This window comes from Saccostrea echinata, unplaced genomic scaffold, assembly GCF_033153115.1.
Source record: "Saccostrea echinata isolate AGI-Se365-2 ecotype Australia unplaced genomic scaffold, CSIRO_AGI_Sech_v1 ptg000009l, whole genome shotgun sequence".
Lineage (NCBI taxonomy): Eukaryota > Metazoa > Mollusca > Bivalvia > Ostreida > Ostreidae > Saccostrea > Saccostrea echinata.
The window spans coordinates 17,822,353-17,841,393 of NW_026889758.1; the positions used below are offsets into that span (position 1 = coordinate 17,822,353).

Here is a 19,041-nt window from a genome sequence, read left to right on the forward strand (position 1 = left end):
TGTAACCAGCTGCGTGTGCTTCATTTCAACGACGATCGAGGTGACTATGGATGACAGAATCGTAGTACGGAAGAAGAGAGGCCGACCAAACAGAGGAGGAGGGCGCTTTAATCGTGGTTCCTCAAAAAATTCACGAGGAAGAGGCAGTCGAAGAGATGACGACCGACAATATGGAGACAGAGGGAGGGTAGAGAATGATGACAAATACCGGTATACAATATTGCAACTTTCCCTTGAAAGTGTATGTTTTTGATATTTACAATGTGATTGTTGGGCGAGCGTATATGATCACTGTCAAAATAATCTAATGATCCTGAGACATAGTAATAATATGTTTTACGGTGTGACCGATGGGGCGAGCGCAGTTGTACCATCAAAAACCTATACACAGCTTACACTTGTAACATAATGATTTGCCTCTTCAAACTTCAAACTGCACGAGACACTGTCTAGAAAATGACGTCACATGACGTTGGAATTTACGGAGGCAGCCGAGTATCTGGTTGAACAAGACTACAGGTCTTGTGCAATATGTTTAATGAAATTGTAAAGTAGATGCAATTATTTTTTCTTTCTTTTGAGCTCTCTGTAAAGAAAGAAAAGTAAACGTATCTCTTGACTTGACTTATAGCTGTTCGCTCCTTGGGGAGCATAGCTCTGCAAAGAAAGAAAAGAAAATGTATCTCTTTGTAAGGAACAATTATCTTTGGTCTTTTGTATGTTTTGTAATATTTTCGTATGGAATCCTGGTAGGGAAAGAATTCTGGGAATGTTGCACAAGAAAATCTGCATGACGAATGTACAGATGTTATTCCTAATTTCTTCTGTTCATACATGTTAGTCTATTGACTCGCTAACATGTTAATGGTGCGACCATTATGGCAAGCACAGACATCAATTCAGTTTTAATTTAGATCTGCCTTTTCAAACCACACGTGACATTTGGAACGTCTAGACTCTGATGTCACAGGATGTTGTAAGTTGCAGTCTGAAAAGTGCAAATTTTGACAAAGAACATTTTAATCTACTATTTATTTACAATATCCATTTTTGTGAGTTTTTTTTTTTGGGGGGGGGGGGGTGAGCTTTTGTTGCTACCATGAGAACAGAGCTAGGTTACTGCATAAAAAAATCATTTGAATCAATGTGCAAAGTCCGAATTTTCTCTTCACCTAGGCGTTGTCATTAGAGCTTGCAATGCAACCAGCATTTCACGCAACTCACTATTATTCTAACTAATAAGTCAGACATTGAAACCATTAAGGCCAGCACAGTTTCTTTGTGTAATAATTAGTGAATTCTTTACCTTTAAAATGATGGGTCATTGGCATCTGAATTTTTATCAATATGAACAATTACATAATGAAAGTAACAAAGCCATAGAACGAAAAATGTTTAATTTTTTTAAACTAAGAACATTAAAATTGCCATCTGTCTACAATATCTGTTGATTCAAAGTTAGTTTATTTATTATTTGTAAACTTTTGTTTGATTGTCATGAGAATTTGTTTGTGTGCCATATGCAATATTATTGAGCATTATGGGTACTGAGTTTACTGTGAAAAAAAATTCATTTGGATGGTATCCAGTCAACTCATACCCATTCCGACTCGTACCCAAACCGAGTCGTACCCAAAGAGTCAACTCGTACCCAAAACTGAAGTCATAAAATAAATAATGAAAACATTTCAATTTTTGATATATTTTCATAAAGATATCTGATTTATTATTCCAATTTAGTTACACTACTTATATTTTATAAAATAATGACAATTGAATTTGTTTGAAAAATTCAACTTGGCATAATACATGTATACATATAGATAGGGCCTAGATAGATTCTTTATTTCCAAATCAATGCCCTTTCAGGCATCACAAACAACAAGCATGATTTATGCAATTACAAACAGCACAGACAAATTATGTGTATACTAAATAATCTATAGTACATGTGTATGTCTTTTCATAATATAGTATAACACTGTATATGTAAGTAACAGTTTTGGGTACGAGTTGACTCCTTGGGTACGACTCGGTTTGGGTACGAGTCGGTTTGGGTATGAGTTGACTGTAAATCATTTGGATCAATGTGGACAGTCAGAATTTTCTCTTTGCCCAGGCATTGCTTTAAGAGCTTGCAGTGATGACCAATGCTTTGCACCACTTGCTGTGCTCACTATAAATACACTAAGAGTGTTCGAAGGAACGCATGTGTTGCCTGCTTTTTAGCTTCATTAAAGATGTAAATAAATCTAAGAGTGGTGAGCTTTTTATTTACTATAAGCATGATAGACTAATAGTTCATGTCTTTGCCTGCAAAGAAAAAAAATGACATCCATGGATAGTATGATTGCGATAGAATGTGACAATCAAAGAAAATATGGTTCCATAACCCTTAAATGAATAATTAAATTGAAATTATTAGAAATAAGTATTTGTCATTTTATTAATATGTGTTTCCAACAATCCCCCAAAAGAGATTTCAGTCTGTCTTTACTAAAATTGTCAATCTACACGATCCATTGTTGAAAACTGATCCCGATGTATTTTTTGGTATTTGAATATAAGTTTTTTTGGTAACTGAATATCATACAGTTTCAAAGTACTTTTTCATGAGCTAAACATGTTTCCAATAATCATTCAAAAGAAATTTCAGCCTTATAACTGAAATTCTCAGTCTACAAGATCCACTGTGGAACACCGATCCCGATGTATTTTTACAGTACTTAAAGATATAAGTTTGTCTGGTAACTGAATATCATATGGTTTCAAAATACACTATCATGAGCTCATAAACATGTATAAATGCTAATTGTCTGAACTTTGCCTCTCAAAATTCAAAAGTTATAAGTTTAATTAAACTGCCCGAGATATTTTTTGCAAAGTAGGTCAAAGGTCATGGTCAAGTGGATTGTAATGCTGGTATTTTTATATTGTCTTATGACAAACAGTGCACATGCTTATTAGCATAGACTTACCTCTTAAATGTCAAAAATATGCTGTATATCGGCAATATTGAAAAGTAGGTCAAAGGTCAAGGTCAAAGGTCACAAGTTTGGTAACCATGGTAATTTACAAAAGCCATTATAGTGCCAAGCAATATATGTGCAAAATATCAAATCCATGCCTCTTACAGTTCTTGTCTTGGGAGTGACAGACAGACAGACAGATGCCATGTAAAGTGATTCCTTAGTGCCACTCTGCTCTGCAGGTGACACAACTAGGTGTACAAAAAAGCCAATACCATTTTGGCCACCTCCTTGATTCAGGCTTGAATTAACCATAGAAATCAGATAAGCCTACACGTTTGCATGTAACTAATGGTTTGAATATGATAATTCTCACAATACATTGTTTCAAAACTTTGATTCCTCTGCATTTTTAATGCTATCAACTGAAATCAAAGCAAATTCAAACTTCCACCAAGGCTTGACCTCCATCAGATGATATAAGCTACATGTAATAGGGAAGTGGAACAGATATTAAGTGGATAAAGATCTTAAATAAAAATAAATAAAATTAATGTAAAATATGTAGAACTCATTACTGTAGATTCCTAAATGTACGCGAGGAATAAATTAACGCGTAATTACGCGAGAAGCACCACTCGCGAAATAAAATTACTCGCTTTTATTTTTATGGTGCTTTAATGCATGTAAAATCTCTAGATAAATCACCCATTCGCGAATTATTGTTCTCGCGATTTGATGCCCTTTGGCCTTTTCGCGATATTAAGTACTCGTATAAAATAAGGAATCTACAGTATTGTTTCACTGAATTTTATGGACGGTATCTCTATAATTTTCCTATGACGTCTTTTGTCTCCAAGTTGTTTCCCTTAATTGGCCACCATCTTGTAGATCAGAGTGGCAAATTTCCTCTTTGGGCAAACAATTTTTAACATGTATGATAGAAATTTATGTTGGAAAATCTTAACAATGTCGCAATTATGAATTAAAGGATGTTTTAACAAACATATATTCATAAGAAAAACAGTGTTATCTACATATCAGTGCCTAGTTTAACTTGGTTGAATAATGAAGAAATCCATGCATGTTGACCTACAATATGGCAGCCAATGGAAAATAAACTCTTGCTTAAATCGCTTTGATGGAAAACTATAATCCCACTGGTCTGCTAACCAAGTTATAAGTTGACTCTGTTATAGTGCTACCTCCTCTGTACCCATGAAATTTCGTGATGTCAGCTGACGGAGGTCAAGCTTGTGTGGAAAAGCATTTCATAAGGAGGAATTAAATTAGCAGTTATTGATACAGAGCATATTTGAATTTCACCAATGCTTATACATGTATTGTATAGGAATAATGATAATACTTTTTGATTGACTTAAAAAACCCCAGAGAATATCAATAAAAATTGAATTAAAATAGTTTGCTTCTTGTCATCATTCAACTTTAATCTGTCAACTTCACTTGTTAAAACTTAGCAGTTTCCAAAACTGATTGTCAGGTGAATAATATCACAATAGTTGCTTTCTTAATAGGGTGCAACAAATGATAATTTTGAAACAGGAATAGTGTATTCATTTTTGTGTGAAGACACTGTTATTAGGCAATTCATGAAGTTCTGTGAATAAAAGAGCATAAGTAATTAACCTTTAGAGTCAACATGTGTTTTTTTCTGTCAAAATGAAGATTTACAATAAATTGTACGAGACTGTAGTTCTTTGTGTTATGGAATGCTGACAAATCTTGATGATACATTGTGCAGATTGAAAACCCACTGTTCTCTTACACACAATTAAGAAACATCTATGCAAGCAGAGGTAACATTTCTAAACATCATTTTCGGGTAACATTTACGGTTTAATCCAGTATTTTTTTTTTAATATAAAAACAGAACCATATATGTATTATTGTGTTATAGGAAGAAGTTTGCACAAACAAGTCCTAGTTTTGAGAAAGAGGTCCGAGTACCCATGCAGAGACTTCAGATGACATCAGAAAACCAAGATATGGTTGAGGACATGCTTAGAGATTTACGTGGAGAAGAAATTGATACATATAGGTAGAGCATAGATTAATTTAATGCATGTCTTAGACGTTTTTTTAAGGAAATAGATATAAAAGAAAACATACATTTCAATTGTCTGTACACTTAGGTCTAATTTTTTATCCCGTTTATTATTATTAAAGATTGATTTAATTATGCTTTTACAGGCACATTGTATCATTTTTGAAAGGGGGAGGGGGGAGCCAGAAAAGAAAATTGACAAGTTAACTGAAAAAAAAATGAAAAGAAATTATTTTCCAAACTTGAAAATCCTATTTCTTTCATAGAAAGGGGGAGGGGGGGGGGGGAGGAGGAGAAGCTTCCAACCTCCTTTCATGACTAAATTTTATTCATGCATTACCAAATTACTATGATTTAACTAGAATGCTACAACAAAAAGTATGTGTGTGTGTGGGGGGGGGGGGGGGGGGACCAGTCTTTCAGTGAACATTTTCAATAGTAAAAGGTTATATTTGGGAAAAAGGGGGGTGGGGACAGGCCCCTCCTGATACTATGTGCCTGTTTTAGTAAAATCTTTTTCATATGCATTGTTTGGGATCTATTTAGTGATGAGGAATATGATGAGTTGGATGATCGCTATGAGGACCAGTACTGGTTGACTGACAATACACTGTATGTGGAGGAAGCTATAAACTACGCAGCTCCAGAACGTACAGGACAAAAAAAAACTCCAGTAGAGAACGTCAATAGATATGCTGTCAATAAATTAGTCAGGTATGTCTTGTGTTCATATGCAAACCTCAGCTTTGTTCAGAATTACTCAGTTGTTTTTTCAAATACATTATATTCATTGACATTTATAAAACTGTGAGTAAAAAAAAATTATTTTCTAGTATACAGGCAATATATCATTTCATTTTCATATTTTTTATGCCCCCGGATCAAAAGATCCCGGGGGTATATTGTTTTTGTCCTGTCTGTCTGTTTGTCTGTCTGTCTGTTGTCAACTTTAACCTTGCCCATAACTTTTGATTGGTTGGAGCTATGACTTTCATATTTCACATGTGTATTCCTTGTGACAAGACCTTTCTTTGGGTACCATCATATTTGACCTTTTGAACTTGACCTTGGAGTTTGACCCACTTTTGCAAAATTTTATGAGACTTTAACCTTGGCCATAACTTCTGAACAGTTGGAGCTTGGGGTTTCAAACTTCACATGTGTATTCTTTGTGACAAGGCCTTCTTTTGGATACCACCACTTTGACCTTTTGACCTTGACCTTGGACTTTGACCTACTTTTGAAAAACTTTAACCTTGGCCATAACTTTTGAACAGTTGGTGCTTAGGGTTTCAAACTTCACATGTGTATTCCTTGTGACAAGACCTTCCTCTGGATATCAACCACTTTGACCCTTTTGACCTTGACCTAGGAGTTTGACCTACTTTTGAAAAACTTTAACCTTGGCCATAACTTTTGAATGGTTGGAGCTAGGGCTTTCATACTTCACGTATGTAATCCTTGCGACAAGACCTTCCTTTGAATACCAACAACTTTGACCTTTTGACCTTGACCTAGGAGTTTGACCTACTTTTGAAAAACTTTAACCTTAGCCATAACTTTTTAATGGTTGGTGCTAGGACTTTCATACTTCACATATGTAATCCTTGTGACAAGACCTTCCTTTGGATACCAACCACTTTGACCCTTTGACCTTGACCTAGGAGTTTGACCTACTTTTGAAAAACTTTAACCTTGGCCATAACTTTTGAATGGTTGGTGCTTAGGGTTTCAAACTTCACATGTGTATTCCTTGTGACAAGTCCTTCCTCTGGATATCAACCACTTTGACCCTTTTGACCTTGACCTAGGAGTTTGACCTACTTTTGAAAAACTTTAACCTTGGCCATAACTTTTGAATGGTTGGAGCTAGGGCTTTCATACTTCAGATATGTAATCCTTGCGACAAGACCTTCCTTTGAATACCAACGACTTTGACCTTTTGACCTTGACCTAGGAGTTTGACCTACTTTTGAAAAACTTTAACCTTGGCCATAACTTTTGAATGGTTGGTGCTAGGGCTTTCATACTTCACATATGTAATCCTTGTGACGAGATCTTCCTTTGGATACCAACCACTTTGACCTTGACCTTGACGTTTGACTTTTATTTAAAAAACTTTAACCTTCACCATAACTTTTGAACAGTTGTATCTAGGTCTTTCAAATTTCACAGGTGTTTTCCTCTAGACAAGATCTTTCTTTGGGTATCAACATTTTTTATCTTTTGGCCTGGATTTTGACTTGCATTTGAGAAACTTTAACCTTCGACATAAGCTACCATACGGGGGCATAGTGTTTCACAAACACATCTTGTTTCTGAAGGAAGTTCATTTCAAGATTGTTTACAATAACCAAGTTTAAAAGATATTTCTAGTGTAGATGAATATCATACAGATTGGGTGTTTACATATCTGTTTATAGTTCTTCAATCTTGCAAAATTGATAGTTAAAAATCAATTGGATAAATTAAATCTATGGAACATTAGAATCACTAAAAAATATTTTGAATAATTACTCCTGTAGATTGAAAGATAATTCTTGTAGATGGATGCATTTTATTTTACAAGCACAGAAAACAATGTGATATTCTTATCTAAAAAGCAACACTTCATTATGTTTTCTTATGTGAATTAGAAAGGTATGATAGTAAATATTATTTTTATATATACCTCATATTTTTAATTTTATGTTGAGATAAAAAATTATTTATCTTTATTTAATCTTATATTTAAGCAACACTTCATGCTTCAAACTATTTTTCATTTGAATCTAATGCTGTTGTTGATGAAAATCAATGTTGGGAATTTTTAAAAAAAATGGTGAAATTTGGAAAAGAGGGATATTTCACCTTAAGGCAAAAGTTAAAATAGATAGAGGATTTCGTATATAAGATTTTGTTGATAACATTTGATTATTAAAGATTTTATGGCAGTTGTAACATTACTTTAGGATCAACTCTCATATATACATCTGTAACCAGCGGATGCTGGAATGGTAGATGAAAACTTGCATTTATTTCTTACATGTATGCAAGATTTAAAAGTTTTAATTTGAAGATTTTATAGGTTCTATTTCAAAGTAATCAAATAGATGTTTCCAGCCTGTATTCCATTTGTTTCTGAAATTAGTCTTTAATGATATCAACAGGTATGGATTTGAAAAGCAGAGGTGTATTGAGGCATTGCAGCTTCTTGATGGAGATATTGGATCATCTTTGGAATATCTCCACAGTAAATGTTTTGACTTGCCATTCCATGCAGATATCAGTAATGATGATGGGGATGATAGTAATGATAATGGAGAAACTGAAGATAAAGTATTTAAGAGTAAGGAGGAAAAGCTGCAGGAGGCAGGAGTGACATGGGAGGAAATAGAGGAACAGAGAAAGGAGGAAATTCTAGCTCTGGAATCTATCTATGCTGATGAATTTGAAGTTAGAATCCCAAATAGACTATGGATGTTCCGACTTGAATTGAAAAATTTGGTTGATATTGTGATGGAATCTGGTGGAGGTTCAAAAATAAGTGAAGAATTAGAAAAAGAGGAGAATTCAAATATATGTAAATTTTACCAGAAAGGAGCATGTCGGTTTGGTGAAAAATGTAAATACAAGCACTGTATGGAAGTGGCTAGCACAAAGAGTGAAACTACTGAAAAGGAAGACAAAGCTAACTTTGAACTAGAACTTCGTTTTAGGGAAGATAATGTATACCCATATGAACCTCCTATTATTGGGTTCTCTTCTTTAGTGCCAGGTTTTCCATATCCCTTATGTTTGAATATAACAGAGGGACTATTAAAAGAAGCCAAAGAGCTAGCTTCTAACCAGTCACCTGCCTCCTTCTCTCTTATAGCCTTGCTGGAAGATGATCTTATGATTGCTCAGTGGATTGAAAAGCCTCCTTTAGCCTTTAGTCTTCCAGAATCGGAATCTTCCATCATCCCTAGTTTAAGGCATTACAATAAACTTGGAAGCCTAAAGCCATCTGAAAGTTACCTTGCTCCAAAGAATTTCAATGATGAGTACTCGGAAAATTATGAGGATGAAGAGTCTGAGGATTTGAGAATAACGGAAGCAGGAAACAGTAAACAGACCAAGGGAGACAACAAAATTGAAGTAGACGTCGTGGAAGACAGACCTGTGCCACTGAAGAGAACATTTTCCAGAGAGTCAGATAGCAATCAATTATCAGAAGGAGAGCTCCTGAAGCAAAATAGAAGACTAAAAGATGAATATAAAAGAAAACAGGTATATTTTATCTGATATACATGTAAAATGATTTATATATTTGTACTTTGTTTCAGATTTAAGCATCAATGTTTGAAAAGTTTAAAAATGCCTTTGCCAGTGAATAATATTTACCTGAAATGACTTGAAAAACTTGACTATCTGTCTATTTTGTGAAGCTTTTTCATATATATTTTCAACTTTATCAACAAAAAAGCTGGGGAGGAGGGATTACACTAACTTTATGTACAAAGATATGTATTTATATTTAATTACCACTTTCTACCATAGGGTTCAAAGTCTCTGACTTCCATGATTTCTCAGAGGAAGCGATTACCAGCCTGGAACAAACAAGAGGACATTTTGGCAGCACTGAAGAACCACCAGGTTTTGGTAATCAGTGGAATGACAGGGTAATCCATTTCTAGTCAGAGTTTATGAAAATACTTAATATCTTTTGAAGATGTTTTATATTCTGTGAAATTTACTACTATCAGTTTTTAAGCCGGTTTTCCGTAGGAAAAATTTGATTATCAAAATGGTGAAAATGGTGGGCTGCCGGCTGCCAAAATGGTACATCATTTGTCAGGGATGTCACTCCTACAGTATTCAGAAAAGAGTGTTTTTTTTCTAATTTATTTGAGAAATACAAGTGCATGTACTGTTCACAGAAAAGAAAACCTGGTTTGCTCTCAAATTGACAGCTTTCCTCTTTTAACTAAGGATGTCAACGAATATTCGAACATTCGAATATTCATTCGATGAGTTGATATTCGAATATGAATTTAAGATTTGAATATTCGGTGTTTTTCAGATTTCATAAAAAGAAGTACTGTGATTAATAAATTTTTGATTAGAACAGTGATGGAATTATCCCTGTTTAATTTACTAGCGATCAATTTCGATCGCCTGATTTCTTTCACTACTTTCTTATCTTATAGATCTACTAAATTACATGTATTTTGTTTTGAGTACGGTGTTAAAGAATTGTACAATAATGTTTTATGTATAATACAAAACGTACTTTCATAGTTTTTATTAGTTAGATATGATCGGATCTAGAATAGAGGACAACAAAATGAATCTTAGAATGTCTCAAAGGCGTGAAGAGTATAAATTAATTGATCATTGAATGAATGTCCGATAGAATTAGTCTGTAATTAATATTGTAAAGGGCTTAATTTCAGAATAAATTTGTTAATTACTTGATTATCTCGGGTTGTAGATAATCCAGAATTTTATATTCACTATCGGGAAATTAGTTAATTACCTAGGAAAATTGTCTATGGAAATATTTGTTTACATTGTATCAAAGATTATAATCATATCTCTTATTAGGCAGATAATTGTAATTTATTACACGTACTGAAATCTGAACAGTATACCATTACGACTATCTTGCCTTTGGTAAGACGACTGGTTCCTCCGTTGGAGCTACTATAAATTCACATGTTTCATTTGTTAAAATTATACTTTTCTACATTTATAAATCATTTATTTATTTCAAACATTGACAAATATCAAATGGAATTTCTTACTGTACACCTACAAAAGGCTTCATACAATTTTACTTCCAATATAAGTATACCTACTCTAAACCTTTCATGAGAGTAGGATGATGCATATTTAATTAAAATAAAACAGATTTTACTTATTTTATCGAATATTCGAATATATTCGAATACTTTCATTGAATATTCGAATATGAATTATTAACAAAATTGACATCCCTACTTTTAACCCTTGTGTTGTTTTTGTGAGAAAAAAAAATACTGAAAATTGGTCAAATTATATGCATAGATGTAAAAAAAAAATTATTAATCGTCATTTCAGATGTGGCAAGACAACACAAGTGCCCCAGTTTATCTTGGATTCCTACTTAAGAAATGAGAAAAGTCTGAAGATATGTAACATCTTGTGTACGCAGCCTCGGAGGATTTCTGCCATGGCGGTAGCAGAACGAGTGGCTGAAGAAAGGGTGGACAAACTGGGTAGAATTGTGGGATATCAAATCAGACTAGAGAAAGTGCAGGTGATTGTTTCAAAGACATTCAATGTTTGTCAATAATGATTAAAGGAATAGGATGACTATTACAGAATCTGAGTTATTTTCATTTTGGAAGCAAAAATTGAGGCATTCATTGGTAAATACATGTATGTGTTGGAAACCATGTTAACAATGACGAAGATACCATGTACCAGTGTTTTCTCTTTTTTCATTTCGATTTTTAGTCCTCATTGACAAGACTGCTATTTTGTACTACTGGAATTGTTCTTAGAAGATTAGAAGGGGAACCAGATCTTAATGGGGTGTCACATATTATCATTGATGAAGTACATGAGAGATCAGAGGAAAGGTTTGTCATTTAAGAAATAAGATACAATGTTTTTTAGTTTTATTGGGATATGACATGAAGTGGCCGGGTCATGTTATCAAATCCTATAACACACAAAGGGCATTATAGTAGATTTGATCACGTACCAACTTCATGTCATATCCCAGGGAAACTCTTAAAAATGATATTTTATTTCTTATTTTTATATTCTGTATTTTCATCTGTGTTACAATGAAAAAAAAGAAACTATTTGGACAATGTTATGGAAATGCAACATAAAGACATGTGTGATGTCATGTGACATCACAGTCTAGACCTTCCAAATGTCTCATGGGATTTGCTTTCCATATGCAAAAAAATCTGATCATGTGACCAACTTCATGTCATCGAAAACTGAATGCCAATTTTGTTAGTATTGTCATATAAGGAAAGACATTGGCAAATATAAATATTTTAAGAAAGTCAAAACAAATACAAAGTTGTGTTGTATCAGAAAATAAAAGAACACTTCACTCAGCAGTGTGATTGTATTTGTGTATGATGAGTTTTGTGATTCTTACAGTGACTTCCTGATGATGTACTTACGAGACATGCTCCCTAAGAGGCCAGATCTTAAAGTGATCCTGATGAGTGCCACACTGAATGCAGAGTTGTTCTCGGAATACTTCAATGGCTGCCCTGTCATTGATATACCTGGTGAGTTTTTCAGTTGGAGCATCTTCATCATTTCTATGTATGGCTATCTAATAATATTGCCATACATATAATATACTATTACATGCTGAGTATATAATCAAGAGGATTTTCAAGCATGTTCAGGGTTAAGAAAGATGTTCTATGGAATGATAGCATAGAACTGATATGACAGATCTTTTTGTATAATACTAGTAAAGTATACTTAAAAATTGCTGTTTCATAATTTATATTGTGAGGTTTGATATCCTGAATTCCAGGGAAAGCCTTTCCTGTCCAGTCCTTCTTCCTAGAAGATGCTACAGAGCTAACAGGATTCGTGATGGAAGAAAGGTCTCCATATGCCCGCCCCCTGAAGCAGATGAATGCGGTAAGACAGGGCCAGTCATGGCAGACGTATGAGGAAGATCTTAACACAGATCCAGGAAAACCACCAGGGGAGAGGGTGAAGGATGAAAATCTCACAGTCAAACAGCTGATGTATAGGTACTCAGGTAGGGTTCTATATATATATATCTAAATCTCACTGTCAAACAGCTGATGTATAGGTTCCCGGTACTCAGATAGGGATCTATATATATATCTAAATCTCACAGTCAAACAGCTGATGTACAGGTACTCAGGTAGGATTCTATATATATCTAAATCTCACCGTCAAACAGCTGATGTATAGGTGATAGGGATCTATATATATACTGTATATATATCTAAATCTGACTGTCAAACAGCTGATGTACAGGTACTCAGGTAGGGTTCTATAAATATCTAAATCTGACTGTTAAACAGCTGATGTATAGGTACTCAGGTAGGGTTCTTTAAATATCTAAATCTCACTGTCAAACAGCTGATGTACAGATACTCAGGTAGGGTTCTATAAATATCTAAATCTGACTGTCAAACAGCTGATGTACAGGTACTCAGGTAGGGTTATATAAATATCTAAATCTCACTGTCAAACAGCTGATGTACAGATACTCAGGTAGGGTTCTGTATATATCTAAACCTCACAGTCAAACAGCTGATGTATAGGTACTCAGGTAGGGTTCTATAAATATCTAAACCTCACAGTCAAACAGCTGATGTATAGGTACTCAGGTAGGGTTCTATATACACTGTATATCTAAATCTCACTGTCAAACAGCTGATGTATAGGTACTCGGGTAGGGATTTATCAATGACACAATACTTTTGTGTGGTTGGCTTGGGCCAATCACAGTTGATTCCATATGATGAATTTGGCAGATGAAATCATTTGTGCACATGATTCAGTTGAGGATCTATATATAACCTAAGCAAAAAGGTGAAGATAACAAACAGTGATGGATTTCAAAAAGCCTACAAACAATATAAATCTGTGCATAAAAAAGAGGGCATAAAAAAATGGATCCCCAGAAATTCTAGAGGTGAGATCAGGTGCCTAGGAGGAGTAAGTATACCCTGTTGACTGGTCACACAGGCTGTGAGCCCTATGTAGATGGAATATTCCATAGTCAAATTTAGTATGAAAACCAAGGCCTTACAATTGGTAAGAAATATGTCAGCTGATTTTAAACATGAAATTTGTTGAATTTGACATTTTTCTTCCACATTGTTATAATTGTCTCTCTTCCTCACCTTTATAACTGTGACATAATTTTGAATAATATACAGACAATCTTTGAGTTGTTGAGTTTTGTTTGTTGTTGATTTTGTTAAATAGAACAAAATCATCATCACAGAAATAATAATGTTCAGAAAAACAATGATACAGTATATACTTACATATATACAGTAAAGGACGTGAAAATGTATTGCATTAATTACTAACTTTACAACTTTCTTTAAGAGTATAAAAAGTCAACATGTAAAGCTCTTTCAATGATGGACCTAGACAAGATTAACTATGACCTGATTGTTGATCTTCTGGAGTGGATTGTAGATGGAGATCATCAGGTCAGAATACTCACTGTCAATATATGCCTGATACCTTATCATTTCATGTCAGAAAATGAAGCCACCTTTTGTAATCAATCTATACAATACTGACCATGGAATAATTTAGAATTTTGTTTTGACTGACTTTTCAGTATTCAAAAGGAGCAGTTCTGGTGTTTCTGCCAGGATTTGCTGAGATACAACAGCTGTATGAGGCACTGACATCTCACCGAGTGTTTGGTATCAGAAGTGGGGGCAGGTTAGTAACGAAAAAATCATAAAATGAATAGAACAATGAACAAAGTATCAACATAAATTTTGTTACTAAATCACTGGAGCAGTAAAAGAAATGAATGTTTTTCTGTTGATTTATTTTTTCTTTTTTTTCTGAACATTGTTTCATCTAGGTTCAAAATCATCCCTTTGCATTCTACATTGTCAAGTGAGGACCAGCATGCAGTTTTTCTGTGAGTATATAATTACTGTTTGCTGAAAAGGTCTTTAGATGAAAGTTACTATAATAAAGTCTTCCTCTAATTCTTCTTTGTATATTTTTTATAATTTAAAATTTAAAATTTCAGGAAACCTCCTGAAGGTGTTACAAAAATTGTCATAGCAACCAACATAGCAGAGACGTCCATCACAATAGACGACATCACATTTGTCATTGATGCTGGCAAAATGAAAGAGAAAAGGTCTTATTTTTGTAATATCAATATGATGCATCAATTATTTATTTTTTACATTAAAAAGTACCTTACAATAGCTTTGAAGAATTCTGAATTTTAAACTAACGGGAGAGGAGAAAAATGCAGCGGACCAGACCGGGATTCGAACCCGGGCCCCCTGAATCTCCAGTCAGGTACTCTACCAACTGAGCTATCTGGCCCCCGGCGATTGAACCCGTCTGACCGCCACAAAACGAAATAACCAAGGATCAAATTCTAACAGTTTAATGACATCAACTTCTGACTGTTTTATTGTATATTGTATTAAGATCCTTTTTAGGACATTTACATGTACCGGTACTTGCATGATAAAAAATCCACCAAGAATTTCCAGAAAGCCTATAATTTTCATCTAATTTTCAGGTATGACTTCAGCAAAGGAATGGAGAGTCTAGACACAGTGTGGGTCTCCCGAGCTAATGCTCTCCAGAGGAGGGGCAGGGCTGGGAGGGTCACATCAGGTGTCTGCTTCCATCTTTTTACCAGTCATCGCTTTGACTATGACCTCCAAGATCAGCCAATACCTGGTCAGTTTCTCTATCCTGAAATTAAACCATGATTTTGACAATTTTGTTTCATATATTATGCATATACAATCATGTATATGTATTCAGACATCACAGCTGTTGAAAGATATGTATTTCCTGAAAATGAGATTATTTATTTTGACAGAGATTCAAAGAGCACCTCTGGAGCAAATCTGTTTAAGGATTAAAATGCTTGACATTTTTAAGACAGTAAATGTTCAGGTACTGTGGTGTTCTAATGATATCAACATGTGTATATTACTGAAAAATGTCAAATAAACAGTAAATGAAGTGAAAAATAATCACCAGATCAAAATTTTTGTGATGTTTTTAGGAGGTATTGGAGCAACTGCCAGAACCGCCCTCTGAAGAATCTATCATGGCAGCCCTGAAACGCTTACAGGATCTAGGCGCTCTGGATGAAGACAATGTAAGAGATGTTTATATTTACATACAGTACATGTGTTGACAAGTATATCATTTACATGTATGCATAGTTTTTAATTGAAACAATTCTCAATTTAAAATGACTTTTGAAAAAAAATTATTTTATAGGAGTTAACCCCCCTTGGTTATCATTTGGGATCATTACCTGTTGATGTCAGGTGAGTTTCTAGAATTTTGCTTCCCATAACTGAAAACAATGTTGATGTTTGTGAACATAATTTAAAGTTGATGAATGGATTTTACAGAATTGGGAAGTTGATGCTGTTTGGAGCAATATTCAGATGCCTTGACCCAGCATTAACCATTGCTGCAACTCTAAGTTACAAGTCACCATTTGTATGTGTAGTTTATTTAACATACATGCATTTTTGTAATTTTTTTTTTCAAAATGAGAATTAACAATTTTTTTATTAGTATTATGTAATTTACTACATTTATTGAGTTCTTTTCACAGGTTTCTCCATTTGACAAGAGAGATGAAGCAGACAAGAAGAAATTAGAATTTGCTGTGGGGAATTCTGATCATCTTACAATGCTCAATGCATATAAGGTATTTATCATCTTAGATGGAAGTTGGATTGAGGAATATTGATGGTGCTCTTTGCATTGTTGTATGTATTGGTAATACTCACTACTGGACGAAAAAAGTGCTGAGAATCCCAAATTTTACTGATAATGTTTGATAATTACTGATACCGTGCTGTTCTTGCTGATAAATACTGATATTTACTGTTATTATTACTGTCGTTGCTGATAATTTTAGTTGTTTCTGATAAATACTGATAATTACTGTCGTCTTTACTGTGGAGTCTGATAAATACTGATAAATACTGTTGGTGTGCTGTCGATGCTGAGATTTACTGATAATTACTGTGGTCAAAAAAAAAAAAAAAAAAAAAAAAATAAAACAAGTTTTTATTTTTAAAGGTAAAAAAAAATCCCATCTCATATTTTTTCCACGTGTATTTGTATTGTCATCAAAAGCTTTTAGAGGGCATCTTTAATATAGTCAATGGTTGTTATTGTCAATTTATTTTTTCATGTGGAGAACTGAACATGTATGAGCTTTATAAGTTGAGAACCCCCCCCCCCCCCTCTATTTACATACAACTCTCATTTTAAGAAGACACTTTAGGCAGTATTAAATACATCTCACAAAAAATCTATTCTGGTTTTATGTTGTGTACACTATGTCCTTTTATTGAAGAATGTGACAGGTTTAAATAAAACATCTTTATTTTGTAGAATAATCTCTTTTATATACACATAGCCAGTGCGCTCTAGTTCTCTGATTATGTCCTCGATGCGAATTTGATATTGATCATTGTGTGGTATCGACGCTTTCTATCTTTCGTTTTTTTTTTATTTTAATTGTTAAGCCATCAGTACACTATAAATCTTTTGCAGTGTGATTTTCAATCAATGAAATACACGTCTTTCTTTAATTCTTTGTTAATAGTACATACATCTGCGTTAGGTCTACGGACATACGCCATGCAGTATCAAGGAGATCAATAAATAACTGCTTATACATGTTAGACGCGGTCAGTCAGTTAAAAAAAAACAAAATAAAAAAAAAACTTGCAGTTTCTTTCGTCCATTAATGCCGTCTCGCTAAATTGCTGTTCTGGAACACACATGTCAACCACGTGTAAAAGTTCTACTTTCGTTTTGAGAATCGGGTCAATTATTAGTACATTCTGTGTATCGTGCGACATGAATTTTGTAAAATTAGAAAGAGTTTTGTACAGAGATTATAATGTTTTTATTCCATTTTCTCCTTGTCGGAGACCTTTGTATAAACGTACAGTACAGGCTGGGCGCTTACCGACTTAATTATGCTTTATTGTAGCACAAAAAGGGGGGTGGCGGGCATAGGCACTCCCCTGCTTAATTGTTAAAAAATATATATCTACTATACTATAAACATAACAAGGCATGAAACTAGCCTCCATGTTGGATTCCGCTTGGGGGCACTTTCTGACTAATAGCGAGAATTTCTCGCCAAAGTCGGACTTTTCTCAGACATCGGAAGCTGTCATTTATTGAAATAAAATCAAATCAGGTTGAATCTTGCCATACGTTCGCCGCATTCACGCGTTTTCTAACATTTCTGTGCAAACCAGGTCTCCTCGGCCGGAACTTGAAGGTGTATGGGGGTATAGATAATTCGATCGTCGTTTACCTTCAAAGTGTGTTTCATAGAAAGCTAACGTTGTTTTTCTTAACGAACAAATGCACAGTGAAATAAATATAATTTTATATCAGTAGGACCTTGCAAGATTTTATATACATTATCAGGCCCATAAAAAGCTGTTTCAGTTTGTGTGTACATGTATGTGTGTGTTGGGGGGGGGGGGGGTCAACTGAACAACAATATTCTTTGACAAGAAAAAATATTTTTGAAGGAGGACAATCCTAAGTTAGATTTATTTTCTATTGCGTAGTATTAGTATAGTCATATATTGGCAAAATTATAGGGGCGAAAGGAGGGGACACGTCTAAGCAGGTGAGTCTTCAATACAGAGGTGGATTTGACCGGGGGGGGGGGGGGGGGGGGGGGGGATAAATGTATAATAGTTAATAAAAAATATTATATAATAAAATAAAGCAGATATTAGCAGAAGTAAGTTCTGCATGAAAAATGTGAGATGTATTGGAAGAAAAGGAACTATACACGGGGAAATGACTGGGCTCTTTTTTTCTTTTTTTTTTCTTTTTTTTTCTTTTTTGAAAAAATTCAATGATGGTACAGAGACACCAAAACAGAATCATACAATTTAGAGGACGACAATTTGATTCTAAAGGAGGGAGGGGGATGGCATTTTTTTCTAGTCAAAATGTTTATTTTCATGTCATTGACTGAGGACAGATTATTTATTTCCAAGATGATTAGGGAAAGTTTTTTTTTTATTTCTACTACACCATAAAAAGTGGGTAGGATAAAATAAAGAAAAAATGAGAAAATTAGAGTGTGTGCGGGGAGCAGGGGTTCGGGGGTTACCACTCAAAATCAAAAAAGTTATTTTCAAGGACAGATTTTTTTCTCTCCAAAATCTGCCGCATCTATCAGAATCAAATAGTTGTCCCTTCAGAATTACGCATCACGAATTGAATCCTTTACTGTTGTTG

The 19,041-nt window shown here is 34.3% G+C and overlaps 1 protein-coding gene across 1 annotated transcript in view; it reads left to right on the top strand.

Annotated features, from left to right (window-relative positions):
* LOC133181927 (putative ATP-dependent RNA helicase DHX57) overlaps nt 1–19,041 on the top strand; it is a 25,584-nt gene continuing 6,543 nt past the window's right edge. The window contains exons 1-19 of the mRNA XM_061316576.1: nt 1–210; nt 4,888–5,028; nt 5,581–5,748; nt 8,184–9,285; nt 9,556–9,677; nt 11,098–11,296; nt 11,497–11,621; nt 12,163–12,296; nt 12,554–12,787; nt 14,119–14,225; nt 14,360–14,466; nt 14,615–14,674; nt 14,789–14,902; nt 15,299–15,462; nt 15,608–15,684; nt 15,797–15,892; nt 16,018–16,067; nt 16,155–16,245; nt 16,364–16,459. Coding sequence (XP_061172560.1) covers nt 47–210; nt 4,888–5,028; nt 5,581–5,748; nt 8,184–9,285; nt 9,556–9,677; nt 11,098–11,296; nt 11,497–11,621; nt 12,163–12,296; nt 12,554–12,787; nt 14,119–14,225; nt 14,360–14,466; nt 14,615–14,674; nt 14,789–14,902; nt 15,299–15,462; nt 15,608–15,684; nt 15,797–15,892; nt 16,018–16,067; nt 16,155–16,245; nt 16,364–16,459 — 3,351 coding nt within the window. The 5' untranslated portion in view covers nt 1–46. The remainder of the gene's footprint in view (nt 211–4,887; nt 5,029–5,580; nt 5,749–8,183; nt 9,286–9,555; nt 9,678–11,097; nt 11,297–11,496; nt 11,622–12,162; nt 12,297–12,553; nt 12,788–14,118; nt 14,226–14,359; nt 14,467–14,614; nt 14,675–14,788; nt 14,903–15,298; nt 15,463–15,607; nt 15,685–15,796; nt 15,893–16,017; nt 16,068–16,154; nt 16,246–16,363; nt 16,460–19,041) is intronic.